The sequence below is a fragment of the Chenopodium quinoa genome, unplaced genomic scaffold, assembly GCF_001683475.1.
Source record: "Chenopodium quinoa cultivar QQ74 unplaced genomic scaffold, ASM168347v1, whole genome shotgun sequence".
Lineage (NCBI taxonomy): Eukaryota > Viridiplantae > Streptophyta > Magnoliopsida > Caryophyllales > Amaranthaceae > Chenopodium > Chenopodium quinoa.
Window position 1 is genome coordinate 399,338 of NW_018744501.1, and position 22,318 is coordinate 421,655.

At 33.9% G+C, this 22,318-nt stretch overlaps 1 protein-coding gene across 1 annotated transcript; it reads left to right on the forward strand.

Annotated features, from left to right (window-relative positions):
* Nucleotides 1-2,298: 2,298 nt before the first annotated feature.
* LOC110697793 lies at nucleotides 2,299-9,136 on the forward strand. Its single transcript, XM_021875174.1, has 4 exons — nucleotides 2,299-2,990; nucleotides 3,263-3,370; nucleotides 3,471-3,595; nucleotides 8,403-9,136. Exons 2-4 carry the CDS (start codon nucleotides 3,272-3,274, stop codon nucleotides 8,977-8,979), a joined length of 801 nt encoding a protein of 266 aa, XP_021730866.1. The 5' UTR covers nucleotides 2,299-2,990; nucleotides 3,263-3,271; the 3' UTR covers nucleotides 8,980-9,136.
* Nucleotides 9,137-22,318: the final 13,182 nt, after the last annotated feature.

Here is a 22,318-nt window from a genome sequence, read left to right on the forward strand (position 1 = left end):
AACTTAGCTTATACGCCTTTTTTATACTTAATAATTTGACCAAAATTTCCACATAATATATAATTTTTTACATTTAATTAAAAGAATATATCTTAAATTTACTAAAGTAATGGTCTCATTTCTTTTTTTTATAATAAAAAAATATCACAAATAAATCTTATTTTGAATTACTTTTCGAAAGGATTTTATTTTATACATAAAAAATAAAACTCTAAAATAACTAATGCACAATTGTCATTGACGTGGCGCGACACTTGGCGAAAACTTGGAATGCCAAGTGTCGATGTCTCATGGTCTCACTGCAAGATTTCAGCTTTATTTATTAGTGATGATATGATATTAGATTTTTTTTAAAAAATGAATCAAATAAAACCATATTATTTCTTATAAGTAATATTAGTAACAATTTGTCGAAGTTTTTAAAATTTGACTTATAAAAAATAGGAAAAATTGGTAAAAATAAGGAAAAATTACCCGGAATAATCCAACATTTGTCTCATCCGCCCAAAATAATCCCACCTTCCGATTAGTATTAAATAATGCGACCTTTAATGTGAATCTTCTTCAAATGGTCCCAAGTGACTTGTAACCGGTTAAGTAGTTAACTTTTTTTATTAAGTTTAATTTATACGTGTCACCACGTGATTGGTAAAAAAACAAGTTTTAATTTTAACTTTTTTTTTAAGAAGTGATTATTATTAATTAACATTAATTAACTATTTAAAAAAATTAAAAATTAAAACCACCACCACCAGCCCCAGCCACCTTCTCGCACCCACCATCGGCCCACACCAGGCATTTCCCTGCTAGCCCCGCTGCACCCAGACCCTAGCTCCCCCACGCTGGTCGTCACCCCTCCCTCTACCCCTTTCGTCGCCTCTAAACCCACACCCATTACCGTAACAATAGTGGTGATGGTGGGGCGAGTGAGTGTGCGTGCTAAGAAGTGGTTATTGCTACATGAAAATATCAAGGCGTGGGAAGGTGATGAGGGGGCCAAAATCAAGGCGTGGGAAGGGGTGGGCTGAAAACGGAACGAGGGAAGGGGAGGGGGGCCAAAATCGGGGTGGGGGAAAGGGAGGGGGCCAGAAAAGAGACATGGGAAGGGGAGGGGTCGGAAACGTGGCGGGGAAGGAGAGGGGGCCGAAAACGTGACGGTGGAAGAGGAGGGGTTGTCGGCGCAGCAGCCTAAGGGGAGTGACGGCAAGGCTACGGGCTGGGTTTTATTATTATTATCGTTGTTGTTGTTGTTATTATTATTATTATTATTATTATTATTATTATTATTATTATTATTATTATTATTATTATTATTATTATTATTATTATGTTTTTAAAGGTTTTTTTTAGAATTTTTTTATAAATATTTTTGACCTATCACGTGATGACACATGTCAAGTAACTTGGTATAACAAGTTAGATGACCGCTTGGGATCATTTGAAGCAGATTGACATTAAAGGTTAGATTATTAAAAAAAAATCGAAAGGTGGGATTATTTTGAGCGGATGAGGCAAAGGTCGGACAATTTTTCTTAAAAGTATTCCCAAGTTTGCAACCCCACTGTTCCGGTGGCCCCTCCCTAAAGCCTAGCCCAGGTCACTCGGCCCCCACCCTCGTCAGCGCCCAGACGCCCACCCCCCTACACACCGCACTGTAAGCCTTAACTCACCAAACCGCAAGCCTTAAACCCCCATCCCAAAATTCCTAAAAAACCCTCCCCTACCGCATTAACCCCCCGACCAGCCTCCCCCACCCTTGAAACCCCTAGTTGCCAGGGTGGAGAGGGCCGACTGGGGGGTTAATATAATGCAGTGGGGGGAGGGTTTTTTAGGGATTTTAAGATGGGGGTTTAAGGGTTGTAGTTTGGTGTAGTGGTTTAGTGGGTAGGGGGGTTGGCGGTGGGGAAAGTGGTTATGGGTGGAGCTGGTTTTTTTTTTTTTGTTTTTTTTAATCTTCAACTTTTTAAATTTTTTTTTTCAACCAATTACGGGGTGACATGTGTCACCTTAACCTTTTATAACAGGTTGGGTGACCGGTTGGGATCAATTTAAGCGAACGAATGCCAAAGTTCGGATTATTTAAAAATAATCCAAATGAGATTAGGGGTGAAAGTTTGGTTTGCGGTGCAGTTTATAGCCCAAAGCGAAACCAAACTATATTAATTCGGTTTGGGATTTTTCAAACTACATCACACCATATTACTATTCGATTCAAACCAAACCACACCATATTTAATTCGGTTTTTTTTTTTTTTTTTTTTTTTTTTTTTTTTTTTTTTTTTTTTTTTTTTTTATAAAGAAAACCCAAATCAAACTGCAATTTTTGGCCTACTGTTTTGGGCATTGATTTGTAATATTTTTTTGGCATAATTTTTCAAAACTTGTTTTTGGGCTTGATTTAGTTTAGTTTTTCAAAAGTAAAGCAAACATATGATATATATTACGTTGTTAACAAATAGCAAGTCCTGATGGCGTAAGAGTTTAGTTTTTTTTTCGTTACCTTATATATGAAGGGGATTGGACTGTAGGTAATTAAGAATCCTAAATTTCGATTTGTAGTTCGATTTTTGGTTTTTCTAAACGCCAAACCGAAACCATATTTTTATTTTTTTTTTGGAAACCAAACTACATTATATTAAAAAAGAAACCGAACTATATTACTTATTTTGTTTGATTTGCAGTTCGATTTGGTTATAAACCGAATTACTTTCACTCCTAAATGAGATTATTTTGATTGAACGACTATGTTTGAGTTTATTTTTAGATTTTTTACCAATTTTTTTCCTATAAAATACGACGATTAGGCCAAACAAATCGGAAAGAGAGAATACTCCGGATTTTCTTTATCCACCTTTAGCTATTTCACGCTAGCGCTGCCTCTCTCACTCTCTGCACCCCTGCCCGCTAGCTCTTCTCCATTGAAGCGTACTCTGAATTCTCCATTGAAGTGGCTTGTGAGCTTTCTTTCCTCCATTCAAGCAGCTTCTGAGGTAAGATTTTTTATTTTTATTTTTTATTAGTAATATAATCATCGATTATCAATTTCGCAATCCAGTGTTAATCGTTAATTTGATTACCATTACAGTCAATTTTAGGGTTCTTCTAGGCTGGATTATTCAACAATTGGTTATAATTACTGAACTTATGAAAGATTCTAACGAGCAATCTTGTTGCTATTCATATTCTAAGCGAGAAAATTTTAACTTAATTTTTCGAGCTTACTTTGATAATTGAGTAAACTAAGGTTGTTAATGTGTTGCAGGATTCTTTAATGTCAATACGAATTCATGAAATTGGACCTTTTTTCTCTGGGCCGAAGGCGGCCGCCCCTCCCGCCATTGCTCAGGGGCGGGGCTACTTATTGTCAAAGGTGAGTGCGAAAAGTGTAAGAGTCCTATTGGCGCAATTAAAAACTTTTTTTTTTTTGAATTTATTTGCATTTGCTGATCAGAGTTCATTTGATTTTGTAGGGGAATGTTTTAAGTATCATGGAGATCAATAATTTACCTTCTTCGGGCATCAATAGTTTGAGGATATATAGATGTTCATCGTCTTGGAAGCCTCAAAAATTTCATTTCGGCCAAGCTAAGATATAGTAAGTAGCTTTCAATGTCTATTTTTTTGAACATATATGATCTATCATAATGCATTTTCGTGTATAAAATGATGCTTGTGAGTGATCGACTAGATAATGCTGAATTTAGTGGATGCATTGTTGATGTGGTTGATGGAAATTAACGAGATTGTGCAAACCCCTGATGGTCCTGAATAACTTAGGTTGCTTTGTCAGATGGTCCTGAGTAACTTAGGTTGCTTTATCTGATAACCTCAAAAATGGTTGCCAAGATTACCTCGGTTTTGGTACTAGTTCAAGATTTGTTCTATAAATTGGTTACATTGGATTATTGGAACTGTGAGTGCTCTAGTGGTTACCTTGGTAAAAGATATAATTTAGTTGCTCACCATTTGGTACTGTTATATGTATTTCAGTGTCTGATCTTTGAACCGAAATGTTCAATACATGATTACTCTTTTTGGTGGATACAAGGATGTGGTTGTGAAATTAAACCAAACTTCAATATAAAATTTAGACCCTGTTAATTAAAGATTTAAAGAATATGTTTTTAATGGCATCAGTTTTATCTTGAATTACTTTGCATCATTAATCTAAATTTATGGGGTTTCCTAAAATATAAGGGAAAAAAGTATGCTTCTTCTAGCTATATTTTTGAAATTAGATATGAAGGTATTGAACTTAACCTCCCCCCCCCCCCCCTCCTCTTTCCCATAAAAGAAATTCTAATTTTTTATCAAACCAGGTGAATCATGCCACTATGCGATATTCAAGAATCCCTTTTCACATTCCAGCAAAGCATTACTCCCTAAGTGCCTTTGTTTGTTTTGCTTAGTAATACATTAGAAAACAGTGAATAACTAAATACAAATAAAATGTAATACAAAAGAAATTAAAATACATGTGAGAGAAGAATCCAATGGTCAATATATAATGTAGCAGCAAAGATGATTTTATGGTTGGATCTTCAAGGGGAATTAGTGCCCTTAGGCTCTTTCTTTCAATGTCATGAGCTGCCTTATCAGTGTATCGACCCACAATTTATCCATAGCTAAACTCTTTTTTTTTTTTTTTTTTTTTTTTTTTTTTTTTTTTTTTTTTGGTCTTTGGCCTGGTAGTTGGTTGATCTTTTTGACTTGAAGAGGTGTTGGGATGGGATTGCCTCCTCTGAGGTTCAATTATTTGTTGGGTAGCCATTCCATTTAAGGGATGGCCATGTGATACATTCTATGGGCATCATAGATTCATTTGTGGTATTGGGGTAACAATGGCATGGCTCTTAGTGTACCCATATAAGAGCTCCATGTCATATTGTTCATAGGAGTTCCTTTTTTTTTTTTTTTTTTTTTTTTTGGTCTTGGATGTGAAGTGCTCAACTGGTCATTTTTCATACATCTTTTTCTTATCATACATTGTAGAGGAACCTTAGAAGAAGATAAAGTGATAAATCATAGGGTTATCTAACTCTATATTAGGGGAAGCGTGATAGACTTTGAAATGGGAAAGGGGGATGGATTTAAAGCTTGATTTTTTGGTGATTGATGAACATTTGAACGTTAAACAAGATCCAATGTTTAGCATTTTATGATCTTACATCTTAGTAGTTTAACTCAATACATAGCATAATTATGAAAATAAATGATTAATATTAAAATGCCCCTCTATAGAGTACGGAAGAAATGTTCTAGCACTGCTAATGATAAGGACAAAAGAGCTCACGTTAAACTTTGTTAGCTTCAGAAATTTCCCCTAATTAGTGAACATGTTGTGATGTTGAAATTAGATGCAGATTGGTATTTATTTTGTTTAATTTTTAGTATCCACTTTGACCACTTTGGTAATAAGTTTACAGGTCCTTAGCATCAAATTTACTTTTTGATTATGTGTGAAGGTCTGATTTACTTCAAGCTTCTTTGATAGTTTACTGCACTACCTGATACTATCCAATTCCTTAAGTCTTATAAATGAAGATATCAATTTCTGAGACACCTATAAGCATTAACTTGATAGATAAGGAAACACAAAGCATTTTATGATTATGTAGTGAGGCATTGTCTGCAACTCTACATAAACAACTTAAAGAGGTGGAGACTAGAGTGCGTGTGAGTAATGCATGAGGCTAGTTACATTCAGAATTCAAATATTTCGAAATAGGTAAGGCTTTGATGAGAAGATTTGGCCTAAACCCAGTAGTGATGTACTTGCTTATGGGTGATAAGGTTATTATGTGATACATGGACAACATAAGAGGTAATGTGTGTGTGAGTTGTATATAAGGCTAGTTACATTTGTAATTCAAAGATTTTGGTATCGGTAAGGCTTTTGTTGAGTAGTTGGCTTGCTTAAACCCAATTGTAATAATGTATAGTAGGTGACTAGGTTCTGAGCCAAATAAGGCGCATGTATAATAAGTTCCATTAATCAATACAATGTGTGCGTGCCTTCAATGTGTGAACATGCTAAACTCCCTCCACCTCTAAAACATTGCCACATATATGATGCTAATCACCCCATATCTTAATCTGTAAATTTCCCCACTTGCAACTTCACTTGTTCTCTCTTCATCAAATATTGTGTCCACCCCATGTGTACAAATTTACAATTGCTTCTAAAAAAAAAAAAAAATTGAGGTTTGGGGCAATTTATTAAGGACTGAAGGACTACTAATCATAAATCCTCAGTTATTTTACTATCACAACACATTCCTTTTTGACAAGTTGAAAAACGCAACATTACTTTATTTGGCCAATGATTCTCTTTATCTCTCTCCTCATCATATGCTCCTCATTTTTATTTCTCCCTATGCCTATCCCTCCTTAAAATTGTGCCCCCCCACTTCTCTCACGTTACAATTAAAAGAGAACGGAGGAAGTACAATATTTCTATAGTAATTACTTTCCGTTTTTGTTTACTTATAAATTATAATCTATATTTATTTAAATTTGATTATAATAAATTTAAAGCAATATAATTTGTTATCAAATATGAATTTCTATATCAGTTTATGCAGATGAATTTTATGTGCATATTGCAAGCTATTGCTTAGGTATCTTCATCCAATTTTCTGTTCTTCGTGAGGCTCTTTTCTTTCTCGATTACACGTTTGATTATAAAAAAATAAAAATAAAATAAATAAAATATATATATATATTTTTTTTTTTTTTTTTTTTTGAGATAAAATTTGTACAATTCCAGTCCTATTGTCACTCTTAAGATGAGTGGGGAGGATTATACCTTTGGTGACGATTCATCTACTTGAGGCCTAAAACTTTAATGTTTGGCAAGGGTATACAATATCTAAATGATTGTCATGAATATGATCAGTGTCTGCCTTTCCACTACTTTGTTACAATGGACAGGATTGGCTTCAGTGGTTTCTCAATAGAAAGATTAGGCTTCTATAACACTTCAAAAGACTCTTGAAGGGAAGCTAGGCATCTGGTATTTGTCATGTCACCATTTCAAGAATTTCATACATCCCCATAAGCAATGAGACAATCATGTGCCGGAACAAAGCCTAGTATTATTAGTTGATCTTGAATTGGTGCATATCTTTTAGTAATCTATAATTCAATATGAAGACTTCGTCGCCTCATTGGAAGCAGATCTCCTATTTATATTTTATTGTATGGTTTTTGTTCTCATGAGTAAATTAAGTGATTTATTGACCTTGCATTATTCCAATGATTTCGGAAAAATTAAACCTGTATTGTTTGTCTGTGACTCTGTGTACACAGTATTGGGGTGAATCACATGACCATGTGTTTACAACTTTACACTTGTTTGGAGCTCTTGTATTTTTCAATTTTGAGGAATTCCTGGTGCTGACCATATTAACTTGATCATATTAAGAGTGACTGTTGTAGGCGATTCCATCATAAAAAAGACTTATGTTCTTAGGCTAACCAAGGAAAGACTTTTCTGATGATCAACACAGATTTAATGTCTAAGCATAAGGTGAAAGTTATGATTTAATGTTGGGGGTCAAATCCTTGAGTAAGTCTTGACTAACTTTCTGTTAAATGTATGAAGGCCTCCCTAAAACCTTTATACCATTAAATTAGGTCATCCTTATTTCACACTTGTTATTGTGAAATAGTCTCATGGCTAAATTCCCAATAATCTTTACCGCTGCTACTTATTTTGACTGATTTGGGGACAGTTAATAGTTAACTCTCTGATTTGCTTATTTAATCAGGGAATTAATTGAAGTTGCAGTTTTCTATACTGTAGTAGGTACGTGGTGGACTAGTTAGCTCAGTTTGATGGTCTTCTAGTCATAATGTAACACAAACTGCAGTTTATTGAATTGCTTATTTGCTATGGTACAACATTTTGGACAAGGTTAAACCGTTAAAATAATGTGTACAGCACTTATGATTATTCTTAGGTGATGCCCTGAAAGATTATGTCCGAGTATGACCTGCCTATGCTTGTGTCCGGTGCTATTGCCTACTTGCAGGTATCTAGTGTATGACTGAGTTTTTTATTGTTCTTGATGGCAAGGTGTATCTTCCGAACCCTAGCAATATTCTTACTTGGGCGAACAACTTTTAAGTTGATTTGTAGCTGTTGTCAACGGTCTACCATGATAAGAATTAAGTTATGCAACTGTCATGCTTACGGAACAAATGACATACTCAAAATTCCAACATCAAATGGTAAAATGTATAAAATCCATGCTTCCTTCCAGTAGAGGACTTTGCTTGAGATGATCGCAATCTCACACTATCTAATATCCTGTTGTCTTTTATTGATTGTAAAGATGATTTCTGTCTTTCTGATCATAAGATGCTGTATAAAGAGTGTAATATATGTTTGCATCCAGCCCAGCATCTAGTGAAAAAGTTTCTCTCTCTTCATTGCAACCTTGTAAAGCAACTAGTGATGATTTGGGGAGAGCTGTCAGTGGTGAAAGCATACTGTTAAACGAGGAGAGCTTGGAAAGAGAGTTGGACATTGCTATTGAACAGGAAAACTATGCTGAAGCTGCAAGGATACGTGACAGAATTCGAGTTCTTCACAAGGACAGTGAGGCATCTGTGCTTGCAGCAAATGCTCGGTTTTACAATGCTTTCAGGATTGGAGATCTAGCCTCTATGCAAAACCTTTGGGCAAAAGGGGATAATGTGTGCTGCGTACATCCTGGTTCGAGTGGGATATCTGGCTACGAGCTTGTAATGCGGAGCTGGGAATATGTTTGGGTAGACTATGAATTCCCTTTGGAGATTGAGCTGAGAGATGTTCAGGTGCATGTGAGAGGAGAAATTGGATATGTAACTTGTGTTGAATTAGTTAAAACTAAAGGCAGTAGCTGGGGAAGACAATTTGCCACCAATGTTTTTGAAAGAGTTGATGGTCATTGGCTTATTAGTGTTCATCATGCCTCTCCTGTAGACTTGTGATTTGATTGATGTAAACATGTAATAAATAATGGGCAAAGGCTACACATAAACCTGGTTTATGTGGACCATATATAAACCGTTGACGTGACAATGTGTGATAGGTATTAGCTTTGAACCCCAAAAATAATATATTTTAACATTTTATTCAAATTTCAAACCAAATTTTCAAATCAGATTTATATTTTCAATACACAAGCCCTACATTCCCAATCAACCCATTCTCTCTCCTCATTTTTTCTGGCTAATTTTATTTTTGGTCCAATTTTTCTCTCTTCTCTCTCTTCTTGTTCTTCATGTTCTTAAATTCAATTCTTTTTTTTTTCAAATTTTTTCTGTTATTACATTTTTTAATATAAAGTTTATTATGTTTCACGACTAATTATCCGTCTATTATCTTTGACTAAAAATTGTTGCGGTTGGAATTTCGATTTTAACCGTTTCGATTTTTGCTCTCTTTTCTCTCTTGTTAAGTTCTTCATGTTCTTGTAGATTTTATGTAAAAAATTGTTCATCTTTTGCTTGAAGATTTATTTGTTTTTTCAAAATTCATATGAATATACAACGTTAAGTTATACAATAAATTTTTAATTATTTGTTATTTATCTTTGTGTTACCGATCTAATATTTGAAATTTTTTTCATAATTTGATTTGTATGAATGTTAGGTTCAAAAGTAGCAAAAAAGGTTTTTTTTTATTATTTATTTTATTTTTATTTTTTATTTTTTTTTTAATTTTTAATTTTTTTATATTAGCTTCATTGTTTTGATTTTTCTAATTATTAAACTAGTTTGAAGACAAATTATGTTATAAGTTTTTCAGTCGAAGCGTCGTATATTATGTGAATCAAAATATCGTTAATTACAATGTTCTTCAATTTACCCAGTTTTTTTTTTATTTTTTATTTTATTTATTTATTTTTTAAAGAACAGTTTTCCCAGAATATAAACATCAAAGTATAAAATTTCTTTAACTTATATTATTGACCAGTAAGAGATGTTGGATATTGGATTAATTACAAAGACAACACATTAAACTCCTTGAATTATCACGATGATACATTAATAAGAAATTAATATTCAATTTTAGTACCAGACTCTTGGAGTCAATTAATTTAGTAACACCATTTATTTTAATAGTATTCATTAACTAGATTACAGTAATAATAATTATTTAAATTTTATTCAAAACCTATAATATAGTTTTAAAATAATGGTGGTGTATACTATAAAAATATAAAGTAAGAAGATGTTAACATGGTAAATAGTTTCACATTTTGATATTACGAAGCATAATTCTAATTTTTGATAAAACATGTTATCGAGATTTAGTTGTTAAATATCTCAATATTAAGAAGCATAGTTTCCCTTTTAAAAAAAAACAACAATTGATCGAGAGTTATCAAGAGTTTCTATTTTATTTTATATTAAAAAATTTATAAATGGTGTGGCTTATGATATTAGTTATCTAATATTAATATTAAGCAACGAAAATATAACTAGTAATGCTAGTTAAAATAATCCTTACAAGATGTAAACAAACTTTCGAAAAATTAAAAGTATTATTATTAATATGTTTAAAACTTTTACTTATTTTGCAAGTTTAAATCCTTTTTGAAAAAATGAATATTTTTTAGTAACCAATAACTATTATTTGTAATCTAAATTTAATTTATTATAACCCTCCACCATTTTATTTTAACCCTTCACTATTATATTTTGTAAATGATTATTTTGTATAATCTCACTTTTTGCTAAAACAATTTATCGAGTGTTAGAATTCGTATATTACACTATTAATAATTGTGATTCATTTTAATAATCATTTATAATCAAATATTAATATTAAGCAGCGTAATTTCATTTTTTGGTAAAACAACAGATCGAGATTTAGTAGTTGTATTATTATAATGGGGCATCATTTCATTTTAAAAGTAACAAGTGATCGAGTGTTAGTATGTGTATACTACAAGTTTAATAATTTTTGTGTCTTTGAGTAATCGAATATCTAATATTAAGGAATAAGAATATAAGATCATATTAGTATTCCAAACAATGATGAATAAATGGTTTATTGAATATAGTTACTAATCTCCTAATTACACGATGAGAAATAGGATAACAATACAAAGATTACAAGATTCAAAAATTGTTGCCTTATATTAATGATTTATCTATTATTAATATTAAGGAGAATAATTTATCGAGTTTTAGAAGTTAAATTAATATAAAGGACCATAATTATATTTTTTAATAAAAATAATTTGTCAAGATATTGTTTTTGTACATTAAAATATTAATAATTGGTGGGCCTTATAATAATCAAATTATCTACCACTAATATTAAGGAATAAGACTTTTACTAATAATAATAATGAGGATTTATTAGTAACCGATATTATATGTTTGTATTACAAATGTATTTTATTTTAACCCTCTACTCTTTGCTTTTTAACCTTCATTATTTTATTTTAACCCATCAACTCAAGTATTGTCATTAGTAATAGGTGGTTCAAGCAAGCATTATATATTTAAAATGATAATTTTTATATAATCTAACTTTTTCGAAAATAATTGATCGAGTGTTAGTATTTGTATATTACAATCTTAATAATTGCTATTCCTTTTAATAATCAATCATTATCTAATATTAATGTTAGGAGCGTTTTTTAAGTTATTAGTGAAACAATTGATTGAGATTTAGTAGTTGTATTGTTATTACAGAGCATAATGAGTTCAACTGTTAAGGCTCTAACTAATAAGTCAAATATAAAATAACTTTCTTGTCAAGTTAGTACATGTAAATTGTTTTTTTAGTTTGTAATTTTTTATTTTTATTTTATTTTTTTTAATTTTTATGGAGTACATCTATTATGTTTAATTACACTTATTAATTTTCTCAAAAAAAAAATAAAAATAAAAATTACACTTATTAATTAGTTACTGTAAAGTTTGGTAGCATTATAACTAAAACTGATCCAAATAAAAGGGGGTTGTTAAACGTCGCTCCCAAATTACTAGGCATCACTCGTATTTTTTCCTTGAAATTCCGTATTTACCCTTCGTATATAAATACTCACGACACTCACTCACGACACTTACAACACATTTCACGCTCGATAAACTTTAAAATCTGAAATTTAAAAAAAAACACAGAAAATTCACAAAAATAACTAATAATACTAATACTAATTACTTAAATTATCACAAAAATAATAATAATCACAATAAAAATTATAATTATCATACAAAAATTACATTAAAAGATTTCATTAATTAATTTCAAAAAAAAAAAATCGTTTTGATTAATTAATCAATAAAAAAAAATGGACATCCGCCTAAAAAATCTGGATCCTCCATGGTGGATCCGCCTAGAATTTCTGGATCTTCCATGGTGGATCAGGAAATTCTAGGCGGATCCTCCATGGTGGATCCGCTTAAAATTTCCGGATCCACCATGGAAGATCCGGAAATTCTAGGCGGATGTACACACCCGCCTAGAATTTCCGGATCTTCCATGGTGGATCCGGAAATTTTAGGCGGATGTACGCTTTTCAAAAAATAAAAATAAAAATTTCGAGGACTTACAGAATCCTCCGACGATGCCTCCGGTGTACGATCGTTGTCGTCATCTTTCGTCCTAAACCCCTCGCTAAAGCTTAATAATTTTTTTTAAAAAAAAATGGGATTTTTGGTGGTGGGCTCGGGAATTTTGGGTTGGTTGGATGTGGTGGGCTCGGGAATTTTTTTAACCAAGTGGTGGATCGAATGTGCTCGGGAATAATATTAAAATACTCCGGAATCTTTTTAACCAAGTGGTGGAGCCTTATATAGTCCAACTTATGGAAAGGGCAATATGGTCCTTTCATGTCAAAATGGGAGCGACGCCTGGTAAATTGGGAGCGAAGTTTAGCAGTTCACAAATAAAATGTTTTAGAATACGATACCTGCTATTATTATTTATACTCGAATAATAATAATATTATTTTTCATTTCTTTCCTTTTGTTATGAACTAATTATGTTATATATCTGTAATTAATTTCATAAAGTTACACTTGTTTTGACAAAATTGCCATATTTACTTATTTTGAAATTTTTTATGTATATGTATATGTATATATATGTGTATATGTATATGTGTATATATATATATATATATATATATATTAAAACTCAATGGGAAGACATTATATATATATATATATTAAAACTCAATGGGAAGACATGAGCCCGCCATGTGTCATCATGACTAGACAAATATGTGACGCCATGTCATACAATTACTATAATTAATAAAAAAAAAATGAATTGTTAGCATTAATGTTCGAACATATAACCTCATGCTTATTATGCTTTAACTTCAACCACTACTCTAATGACACATCTCATATATACAATGTTTTGTTAAAAGAGTTAATCATATTCATAAACTTGCAGTTGAACGAAGTAAAATTAATAATTTTAAATACAAGATATTGGATAATATATTTATGATATTCAATAATGATTTGAAAAATATATTTGAATAGTACGAGTACTGAAGTAAATGTAACTAATTTAATCTATATTTATATTTTATCATATAATTTTTATTATAAAATCTCATTCAAAATATACATATGACCCGGGGCATTGCTCGGGCCAAAAACTAGTTAATTCATTAAAGTGAAGATGTCGGTGGTATTATAAGCATTAAATGGGATATGGCGCTAAGACTTTTCTCCCGCCCAATAGTGAATTTAGGTGCCTAAAGCCAAATATCCCCCCCCTCAATTTTCCCTCTCTTTTTTTTTCGCTAGCAGTAAAGTGGCGCTTTTTTATTGGGAGTTTCTGTCTACCCCACATAAACCAGGTTTATGTGTATCATCTCTCTAAATAATGATATAGTAATAGTGCATGGTATTGTACAATGTACATTTGGAGAGGAAAACCATGTTTATCACCTTGATAAACATTTGATGTTTATCATTGTTGTTTATCAAGTGGTAAACTAGTCATTTTCGGTCAAAAGTGGAGGCTATTTTTGTCATTCTCCCTTCTTCTACTTCTTTCTCCTCCTTCCTTCAATCCCAACATCACCATACATCTTCATCTCTTCCACCTTCATCTTCTTTCATCTCCTCCACCTTCATCTTCTTGCAACATCACTATTTCCAACACCAATGCTGATAATTTTCATTTCCATGACTCCATTGACACCAACCACCATTTCTAGCGGCTTTGCCGCCAAGTTAAACGAAATCCTTAAGATAAAACGGAGAAATAAAAGGCATGGTAAACCCTAAAGGGTAAGTGAGTTTTTCCTCCTTCAATGAATCCTCCATTGAAGCTGAGCTTTAACTTTACCATTGAAGTTGAGCTTGAGCCTAAAGAAGCTCAAACTGATTTTTGTGAACAAAGCCAGACGAAAGTACAAGAATAAAATTTTTTAAATTATTTTTATAAAAGCACACATCTCAATGCAAAATGTTTACATACTTGCCACTTGATAATCTTCTTGATAAACAATATAAGTTTATCAAGGTGATAAACTTGTATTATCTTGTACATTTGAGTATCCATCTATCTATAACTATGATTAAATCAAAAACCGCTTACACATCTTTGCACACGAGTCATTTTCACATGAAAATTTTTTCCTCCAAAATTGCTTATAACTTTAAATATTAATTTTCCCTTCCCTTTCTTTTATCCTTTTGAATTAGACTGAAAAAAAAATTATTTAAAAAGATAAATGTGGGAGTATCAATATCTTATTCAATATATAGGAAAGGCTACACATAAATGGTTTATGTGGACTTACATAAATTAGTGAGTTGTGAGATTCTAATTTGCTTAGTGGGATTTGAGGTAGACCAGGGGGCCAATTCAATCTGGCAACAATTTGGTAAAAAAAAAAGTTAACCATATGTGACAATTTGGTAAAAACAATAAACTTCGACGATATTTAACACAAAAGATCTAATTTTTTTTCGACAAACTCTTTAAAAATCCTAATTTAATCTGTTTTTGTGTTTTTAAATTTATTTTTTCCATTTAAAATTTTGAATTAATATGTCATCCCCTTTTTATTTTGCTAAATCCCGATACCGAATATATTTCCAACCCATTTTTATTAGTAAGGGGTATGAAACTTAAGTGAAAATTGATACTTAAACTTTTTTTTTCTTGAAAATGTTTTTTCTATAAAAAGGGTTAGTAAAAAAACTACGAAAAACGAATTAAATTAAGCATTCACGAGTAATTCATCAAAAAATTTTATATTTTTTGGGTTAATGGTCGCCTGAGATTATTTTATTTACCAAATTTTCATTTAGAATTAGCATTTTTTACCATATTGTCGACGGAGTGATTTTTTTTTTTACCAAATTGTCGGTAAAGGTCTTTCTTATTTACCAATCTGGTCAATTGGCCTAGATCGACCAAGGTGTTGTTTTGTTTTATATGAGAATTTACTTTCCATGGAATTTGTATTTCATAGGAGTTCAATACCTACATCTAATTCCTAGGAATCGCCTAAAGTTGGTTGGCAATTGGCATGAAGGAAGTTGTAAATCATGGGAATTTTGACTTACCTAGGGGCGTTGGGTAATTAACTTCCCTTGTTTTGTGGGAAGTCACAATTCCCATGAATTTGCAATTCCCACATTTACACTTTTTATTGTCAACCAAACAACTTATCTATTTTTCAAATTCCCATGATTTTCCACTTCCCTCATTTTCTTTGTGTAATCAAACAAGCCCCAGGTTGATCTCCTTGATAAACCGGGTTAAAATCATCATTTTTGCTATAATGTGAAGGGCATTTTTGTAAATATATCCTCGTTCCTTCATCTCCTTCTTCCTCTTGTGAACCACCACCATTTCTTCCTTCATCTCCTTACTCCTTCCATAACCAGGAATCGACTACCGTCTTCATCTTCTTCGTGTGAACCGACCACCATCTTTATCTTCACCTTCCTCCTGCAAATGAACACCAACATTAGTGGCGGTTTGCAACCATAATAAATGAAAACCCTATGAAAAATGGAGAAATTTTGGGCATGGTTAACCCCAAAGGATAGGTGAGCTTTCCCTACTCCTTTGCTTTCTCCATTGAAGATGAGCTTTCATTTCTTGGATTGGATGTGAGCTTTCCCCATTAGTGGTGGAGCAAGAAAAACAAAATTTATGTGCAAAAGAAGTATACAAAGAAGATTGTTTTTTTTTTCTTCTCCCAGGTGTATTGTTACACGAATATCAAAGCATATTGTTTACCTAATTGCCACTAGACAAATATCCAAGTGATTTACTTGTGTTTTCTCGTGGGATTTACATTTCACTATACTTTCTCATTTTTGGATTTACTACAGCACAAGGAGAGATATTATTTAAGAAAGTGGGTAATGTATTTGTTGTATTTTAATTAAAATATGAAAAAAATATTTTCCAAACAAATAACACAATAAATTTATATGAAAATCTTATTATCTTATAGATGACAGAACTTTACAAAAGAAAATAAAAAAAAAAATTACAAATCTTATACATGACATAAACTACATGTACATCAAGACTTTATAAGTTACCATGTTTGCTAGTGTCAAAATACGATCATTTGGAGAAGAAGAAAAAAAGAAGGAAAGAGTGAGTGAAAGCGGTAAAAATAGCTTAACATTTGTTGATTTGGATTCCATTATAAATGAAGGCACAATCTACATAATTTCCCAAGGATGCGAAATTAAAAGCAAAACTAAGAAAAAGTTTGTTTAAAAAATACATTTGTTTAAAATAAAATATATAGAACTTTTGATCTTATTGGACTTTTGCGTTTTGAGAGAAAGTTTGGATGCAGATATTTGACTCCAAGTTTGATTCAAACTTTTTCAACTCCAACCATTCGACTAATATGAACTAATTAGAATTTTGACTTTTCCTAGTGCACTTACATACCTATGTGCATTCTTTTGTTGCAATAAACGCAAAGTACAATGTTTTTTTTAGCATTATGGAACTGATTTCATACTCCTTGTTAGTTGGTTGTGTAGGTGTTTGATAGTGTGCAACAAGAATGCTAAGTTGGAATCTTGAAAGCCCATGAATAGTTATTCTAAAATGCATATTAAACACATGTGTCCAAAGTTAAGGAAGAGAGAGATGGGGGACGAAGATAAGAGAGTATAGAGGGCGTGTGTGTCCAAAGTTGAGGAAGAAAGAGAGAGAGAGGAGATGAAGATGAGAGAGAATAGGGGGCGTATGTGTCTAAAGTTGAGGAAGAAAGAGAGGGGACAAATATGAGAGAGAACAGGGGGCGTGTGTGTCCGAAGTTAAGGAAGAGAGAGAGGGGGGGGGGGCACGAAGAAGAGAGAGAATAGAGGTGTGTGTGTCCAAAGTCGAGGAAGAGAGAGAATAGGGGAGAGAGAGAGGGAAGAAGAGGACAGAGAATAGGGGTTTTTGGCCTTCAAATAAATTTAGGGATTTTTTAATTTGCTCATGAAACAAGTATTTATAGGCTCCTGTAAAAGAAAAGTTTAGGAATTTATTGTTTAGCCCTTAATATTGGAAGTGTCCTACTAACCCTTGTTTTTAATTAATATTAGGAAATAATATATGATTCATCTTTTCAAATCAAACTTCCTTTTTAAAAACCTATTTTATTTAATTCAAAAGTCAATTATAGTAACTTAAAAATAAATTAGCCTTACAAAATAATTTATAAATATTTGTTTAAAATTCTAATAAGTTATAGGGTATAACAATTAAAAACTTAGGTCTGCAAATCTGACACCTAATGTTATATATTGAATTAATAAATGTTGTGAAGGTAAGAGTGAAATATAACCCATCTTTCTTTCCTAGCTTTTTGGGCTAGGGAATGGGCCTTAGACACCACCTCTCTTGATACTTTATTACAGCAAAAATAAACTAAAGATAAACAACTCAAATGAATATCTTGACCTAGACGACGTATTTCCCATGTTGATAGGTGAGAATGCTGGATGGCTTTGATTGTTTCCACACTATCCGTACAAACCTCAATTGACTTGCCTATCTCCCGCATGGGTGGTTCTGAGCATGTGCAGGGTGGTCGATCGCACAGGGCCCCTAAGTGAAAATACTATAAAAGGGCCCCAATATTTGAAATTTACTTATATTAAGTAAAGAGATAACTTGTTAATCAATAATCTATTCTTCAATTTTATCATAAAATTTATAATTTAGTAAAATATTTTTCCTTAATGAAATGATTTTAGGGTCCAATTTAACAAAATTACACCGAGCCATTTTCAGTGTTAGCATTTGTAGCCCCGGCTCTGATCTCCCGTGCTTATATGATGCCTTCCTTGATGGCAGCAAGCTCAGCTTGGATAGGGGTTTGGACAATGATGTTCTTCTCTCCTTGTGATATCTCCCCCTGTTGCCCTTTGATGACCCATCCAATGCCAGCCACTACTCGACCGTTCTTATCCTTCTTCCAGGCACCATCAGTGAATATAGTGAGTAAAGCTCCCTCTTCACAGGTCCCTTTATACTAAAAGAGATCCTTGCTCGCTATGTTGTTATCATTTTTACCCTGCCTCTTTGTATTGTCTTTCAGCCTTAAGATTGATTCCTCCAATAGTACCATAATCCTTCTAGGATTTGGGCTGGCTTTGCCAAAGGTCACCTCATTTCTATGCAACCAAACTGCCCACAACATAGCTATAAATCACTTCGCTTGTTCTATACTGGATTTGAACAAGTTGTGCAACATATTTTGTGTCCAAACACTCAAAGGTGGAGTTAGCTCCCTCGTTTGGATTCCCAATGGGCCACACGCCCAAACTCTTTGGATGATAGGGCAATCCCTGAAAAGGTGTTCTGCAGATTCCTCAAAACTGTTGCACACAGCACACATGCCACTGACCTCAATGCCTCTTTTCTATAGGTTGCACTTAGAGCTTGTGCAATTCTGTATAATCTTCAGACTAACATCTTCCATCTTTCTGGTACCTCACGCTTCTTCCAAATTCCATTGCTTTTTGCTTCATGCTAAACACTTTGTTGCAATAACCATCCGTAGCCTAATTTGGTTGAGTAGTCTCCGAATAACCCTTCCCTCCACACATCTTCATCATTCCCCAATTCCTGTTGAATTGGTGTGCTCAAAATCTCCCTGGCTATCTCAAAGTCAAATAGCGCCATATTAGCCCGCAGTTCCAGCTCCCTACAGAGTCAATAAGGTGAGCTACCTTCTTGTGCCTTTGTTTCTCATCTTCAGGAACTGATGATCTGAATTCAATCTTCCCTCTTCTCAACCAACAATCATCTAAGATGCTTGTATTTCTCCCATTCGAAATGCACTTTCCTAGGCCAACTTTCATCTTCACAGCTGCTTTAGTCATACTTCTGAAAGCCCATGATGCAATCCGAGGCATCTTATTTTGCATAGCATATATAACTGGAGAATGCTTGTATTTCCCTTTCAGCACCTTGCTCACCAAGGAGTTACTATCATTGTGAATTCTCCATTCCTGTTTATAGAGAAGTGAGGTGTTCAGCATGGGAATGTTTCTCAGGGACAATCCACCCTGTTCTTTCCTTATCTTCAGGACTTCATTCTTTCTCCAATAAATCAACCTTTTTTCCATTGAAGTTCCCCAAAAGAACCTCAAGCAAGTGGAAGTTAGCTTTTCCATGACTTTTTTAGGAAGTAGGTACAAAGAGATCACATGGGAAAGGATAGCTATAAGGATAGAGTTTATTCGGACTAGCTTACCAGCTTGAGATAGGGTTAAGAACTTCCACGACAGAGTTTTCTGATAGACTTTTTCCACAAGGAAGCTTAGGCTTGATGCATTCCTTCCATCAATTTCCATGGGGCACCCTAGGTAGGTACCAAGTCTCTGCTCTTGTTTTACGTACAGAGGCTTTCTAAGAACTTTCTGAAGCCTCCTTGTGTTGGGGATAAAGATCACATATGATTTTTCCTTGCTCACCATCTCCCCACTAATGGCATAGAATCATCAAGGCAAGTTTTTATGGCAGAACATGAAGCTATAGATGGCTTAAAGAAGAACAAAGCATCATCAGCAAAGAATAGGTGGGTGATTGCTGGTGCATTCCTATGCACTTTAACTCTAGTGATCGCCCCTTCATTCTGTAGGAAACTCACCCTTCTGGAAAGAACCTCCATGCACAGGATGAAGAGATATGGAGAGATGGGGTCACCCTGCCTAAGGCCAACCTTAGGGTTGAACCATCTTGAAGGTTCTCCATTAATCAGCAAGGCATAAGAAACCGAGGAGATGCACTCCATTATCCACCCAATCCAAAGCTCAGGGAACTTCATTTGTCGTAGTACCTTTTCCACAAAGTCCCACCTTATTCTGTCATATGCCTTGTTCAAGTCCACCTTGAGTGCATTCCTATGCACTTTAACTCTAGTGATCGCCCCTTCATTCTGTAGGAAACTCACCCTTCTGGAAAGAACCTCCATGCACAGGATGAAGAGATATGGAGAGATGGGGTCACCCTGCCTAAGGCCAACCTTAGGGTTGAACCATCTTGAAGGTTCTCCATTAATCAGCAAGGCATAAGAAACCGAGGAGATGCACTCCATTATCCACCCAATCCAAAGCTCAGGGAACTTCATTTGTCGTAGTACCTTTTCCACAAAGTCCCACCTTATTCTGTCATATGCCTTGTTCAAGTCCACCTTGAGTGCATCAGCATAGTTTGGTCACTTCTTCTTACTCTTAATCGAGTGCATTAGCTCATGCGCAATCAAGCAGTTGTCAACCAACAACCTTCCTGGAATAAAGGCATTTTGGTATTTGCTCAATAACTCACCAAGGATCAGTTTCAACCTAATTACAAGGAATTTTGAGATGATCTTGTAGAACGTATTACAAAGGCCAATTGGACGAAATCGAGATACCTTATTTGCATTTATGACCTTGGGGAGTAAACATAAGTGAGTCATGTTAAGCTCCCTTAGTAAGTGTCCACTCCGGAAGAAACTTTTAACAGCAGCACATACATCTTGCCCCACTATATTCCAACAATGTTGGATAAAGATTGGAGGACAACCATCTGGACCAGGAGCTTTCAATGGGGCCATTCTAAACATAGCATCTTTGACCTCCTTGTCTGTGAATTCTTCATTTGAGTACCTGCAATTGAGAACTTGAAACTTTAGGCATATGCTGAAGCCATTCATCCAGAAGGAGGTTTCTCCTAGACTCAGCATCCTCGTCTTCCATTTCTTCCTCACACTAGTAAATGTTGCCGAAGTAGTGCAAAGATTCTTCTGAAATCTTGTGATCATCTAGCACCCATTCTTCATTCTCCTGCTGCAAGGCAATGATTTTTTTCTTCGTTTTTCTCTCTTTTACACTTCGAAAAAAGAATGAAGTCAACATCACCCAGCTTATCCCACTTAGATTTTCCCCTTTGCTTCCAAAACAACCATTACACCTGTGTTTCATTCAGTAGTGACATCCGCAAATGCTTCTCTTTTGAGACTAGCATCCCCTGATCATTCCCAAGTGAAATGGCCATCTGAGCTTCTTGCAACGCTTCTTGAAATTTGTCCCACTACACGCCTTTTGTCTTTTTCCACTCGATTGTGCACCCGCTGCAATTTTCTATAGATTTGGAACATCATTGACCCGGTTTGTTGAGAGGACGATTCATCCTTGATTATTTGTAGAGCATCATTAAAGTACACCACCCACGCTTCCAGTTTATAAGTTCTTTTTTTCTTTTTGTTAGAGTCATAGTTTGTGTCAAGACAAATTGGACTATGATCTGATAAGAACCATGGGAGGTTCAGAACTATTGCATTAGGATACAAATCAGCCCAGCTTGTATCACAGTATGCTCAATCTAACCTCTTTAAAATTGCATCCTCCCTCTCTCTATTATTTGTCCAAGTAAATTGCATTCCTTTGAATGGTAAGTCCATTATTCCACAGTCCATTCTCCATTGTTTAAACCATTATGCACCTCTAATGTAGTTCGTACCACCAAGTTTTTGTGAGTGCAATTCAACTTGGTTGAAGTCACCAATTAAGACATGGTTGCCAGGATACGCTCTTAGATGAGAAGTGAGCATATCCCAGACTTGTTTTCTATCATCTAAATAAGGCGAGCCGTAAACAAAAGTGACAATAGATTCATAGTTCAGCTGGTCATAGACCTTACAGGAATTAAAGAATACAACTAGCAAGCTATTCAACAGAGGACAACTTGGACCATCCTACAAATAAACCCCCTGCTGACTCCTGAGCATCAACTCCAGAGCAAATACTAAATCCCATCCTAGAGAAAAGTGGGATTACTAAAGACAGGACTGTAGGGAATATTTCAAACATCAAC

What these genes read in the sequence shown, in the direction of transcription:
- LOC110697793 (XM_021875174.1), top strand. Translation starts at nt 3,272, where the DNA reads ATGTCAATACGAATTCATGAAATTGGACCTTTTTTCTCTGGGCCGAAG. An exon ending in GGGGCTACTTATTGTCAAAG is followed by an intron (nt 3,371 to 3,470) that starts GTGAGTGCGAAA and finishes TTGATTTTGTAG; the next exon opens with GGGAATGTTTTAAGTATCAT. An exon ending in TTCGGCCAAGCTAAGATATA is followed by an intron (nt 3,596 to 8,402) that starts GTAAGTAGCTTT and finishes GTTTGCATCCAG; the next exon opens with CCCAGCATCTAGTGAAAAAG.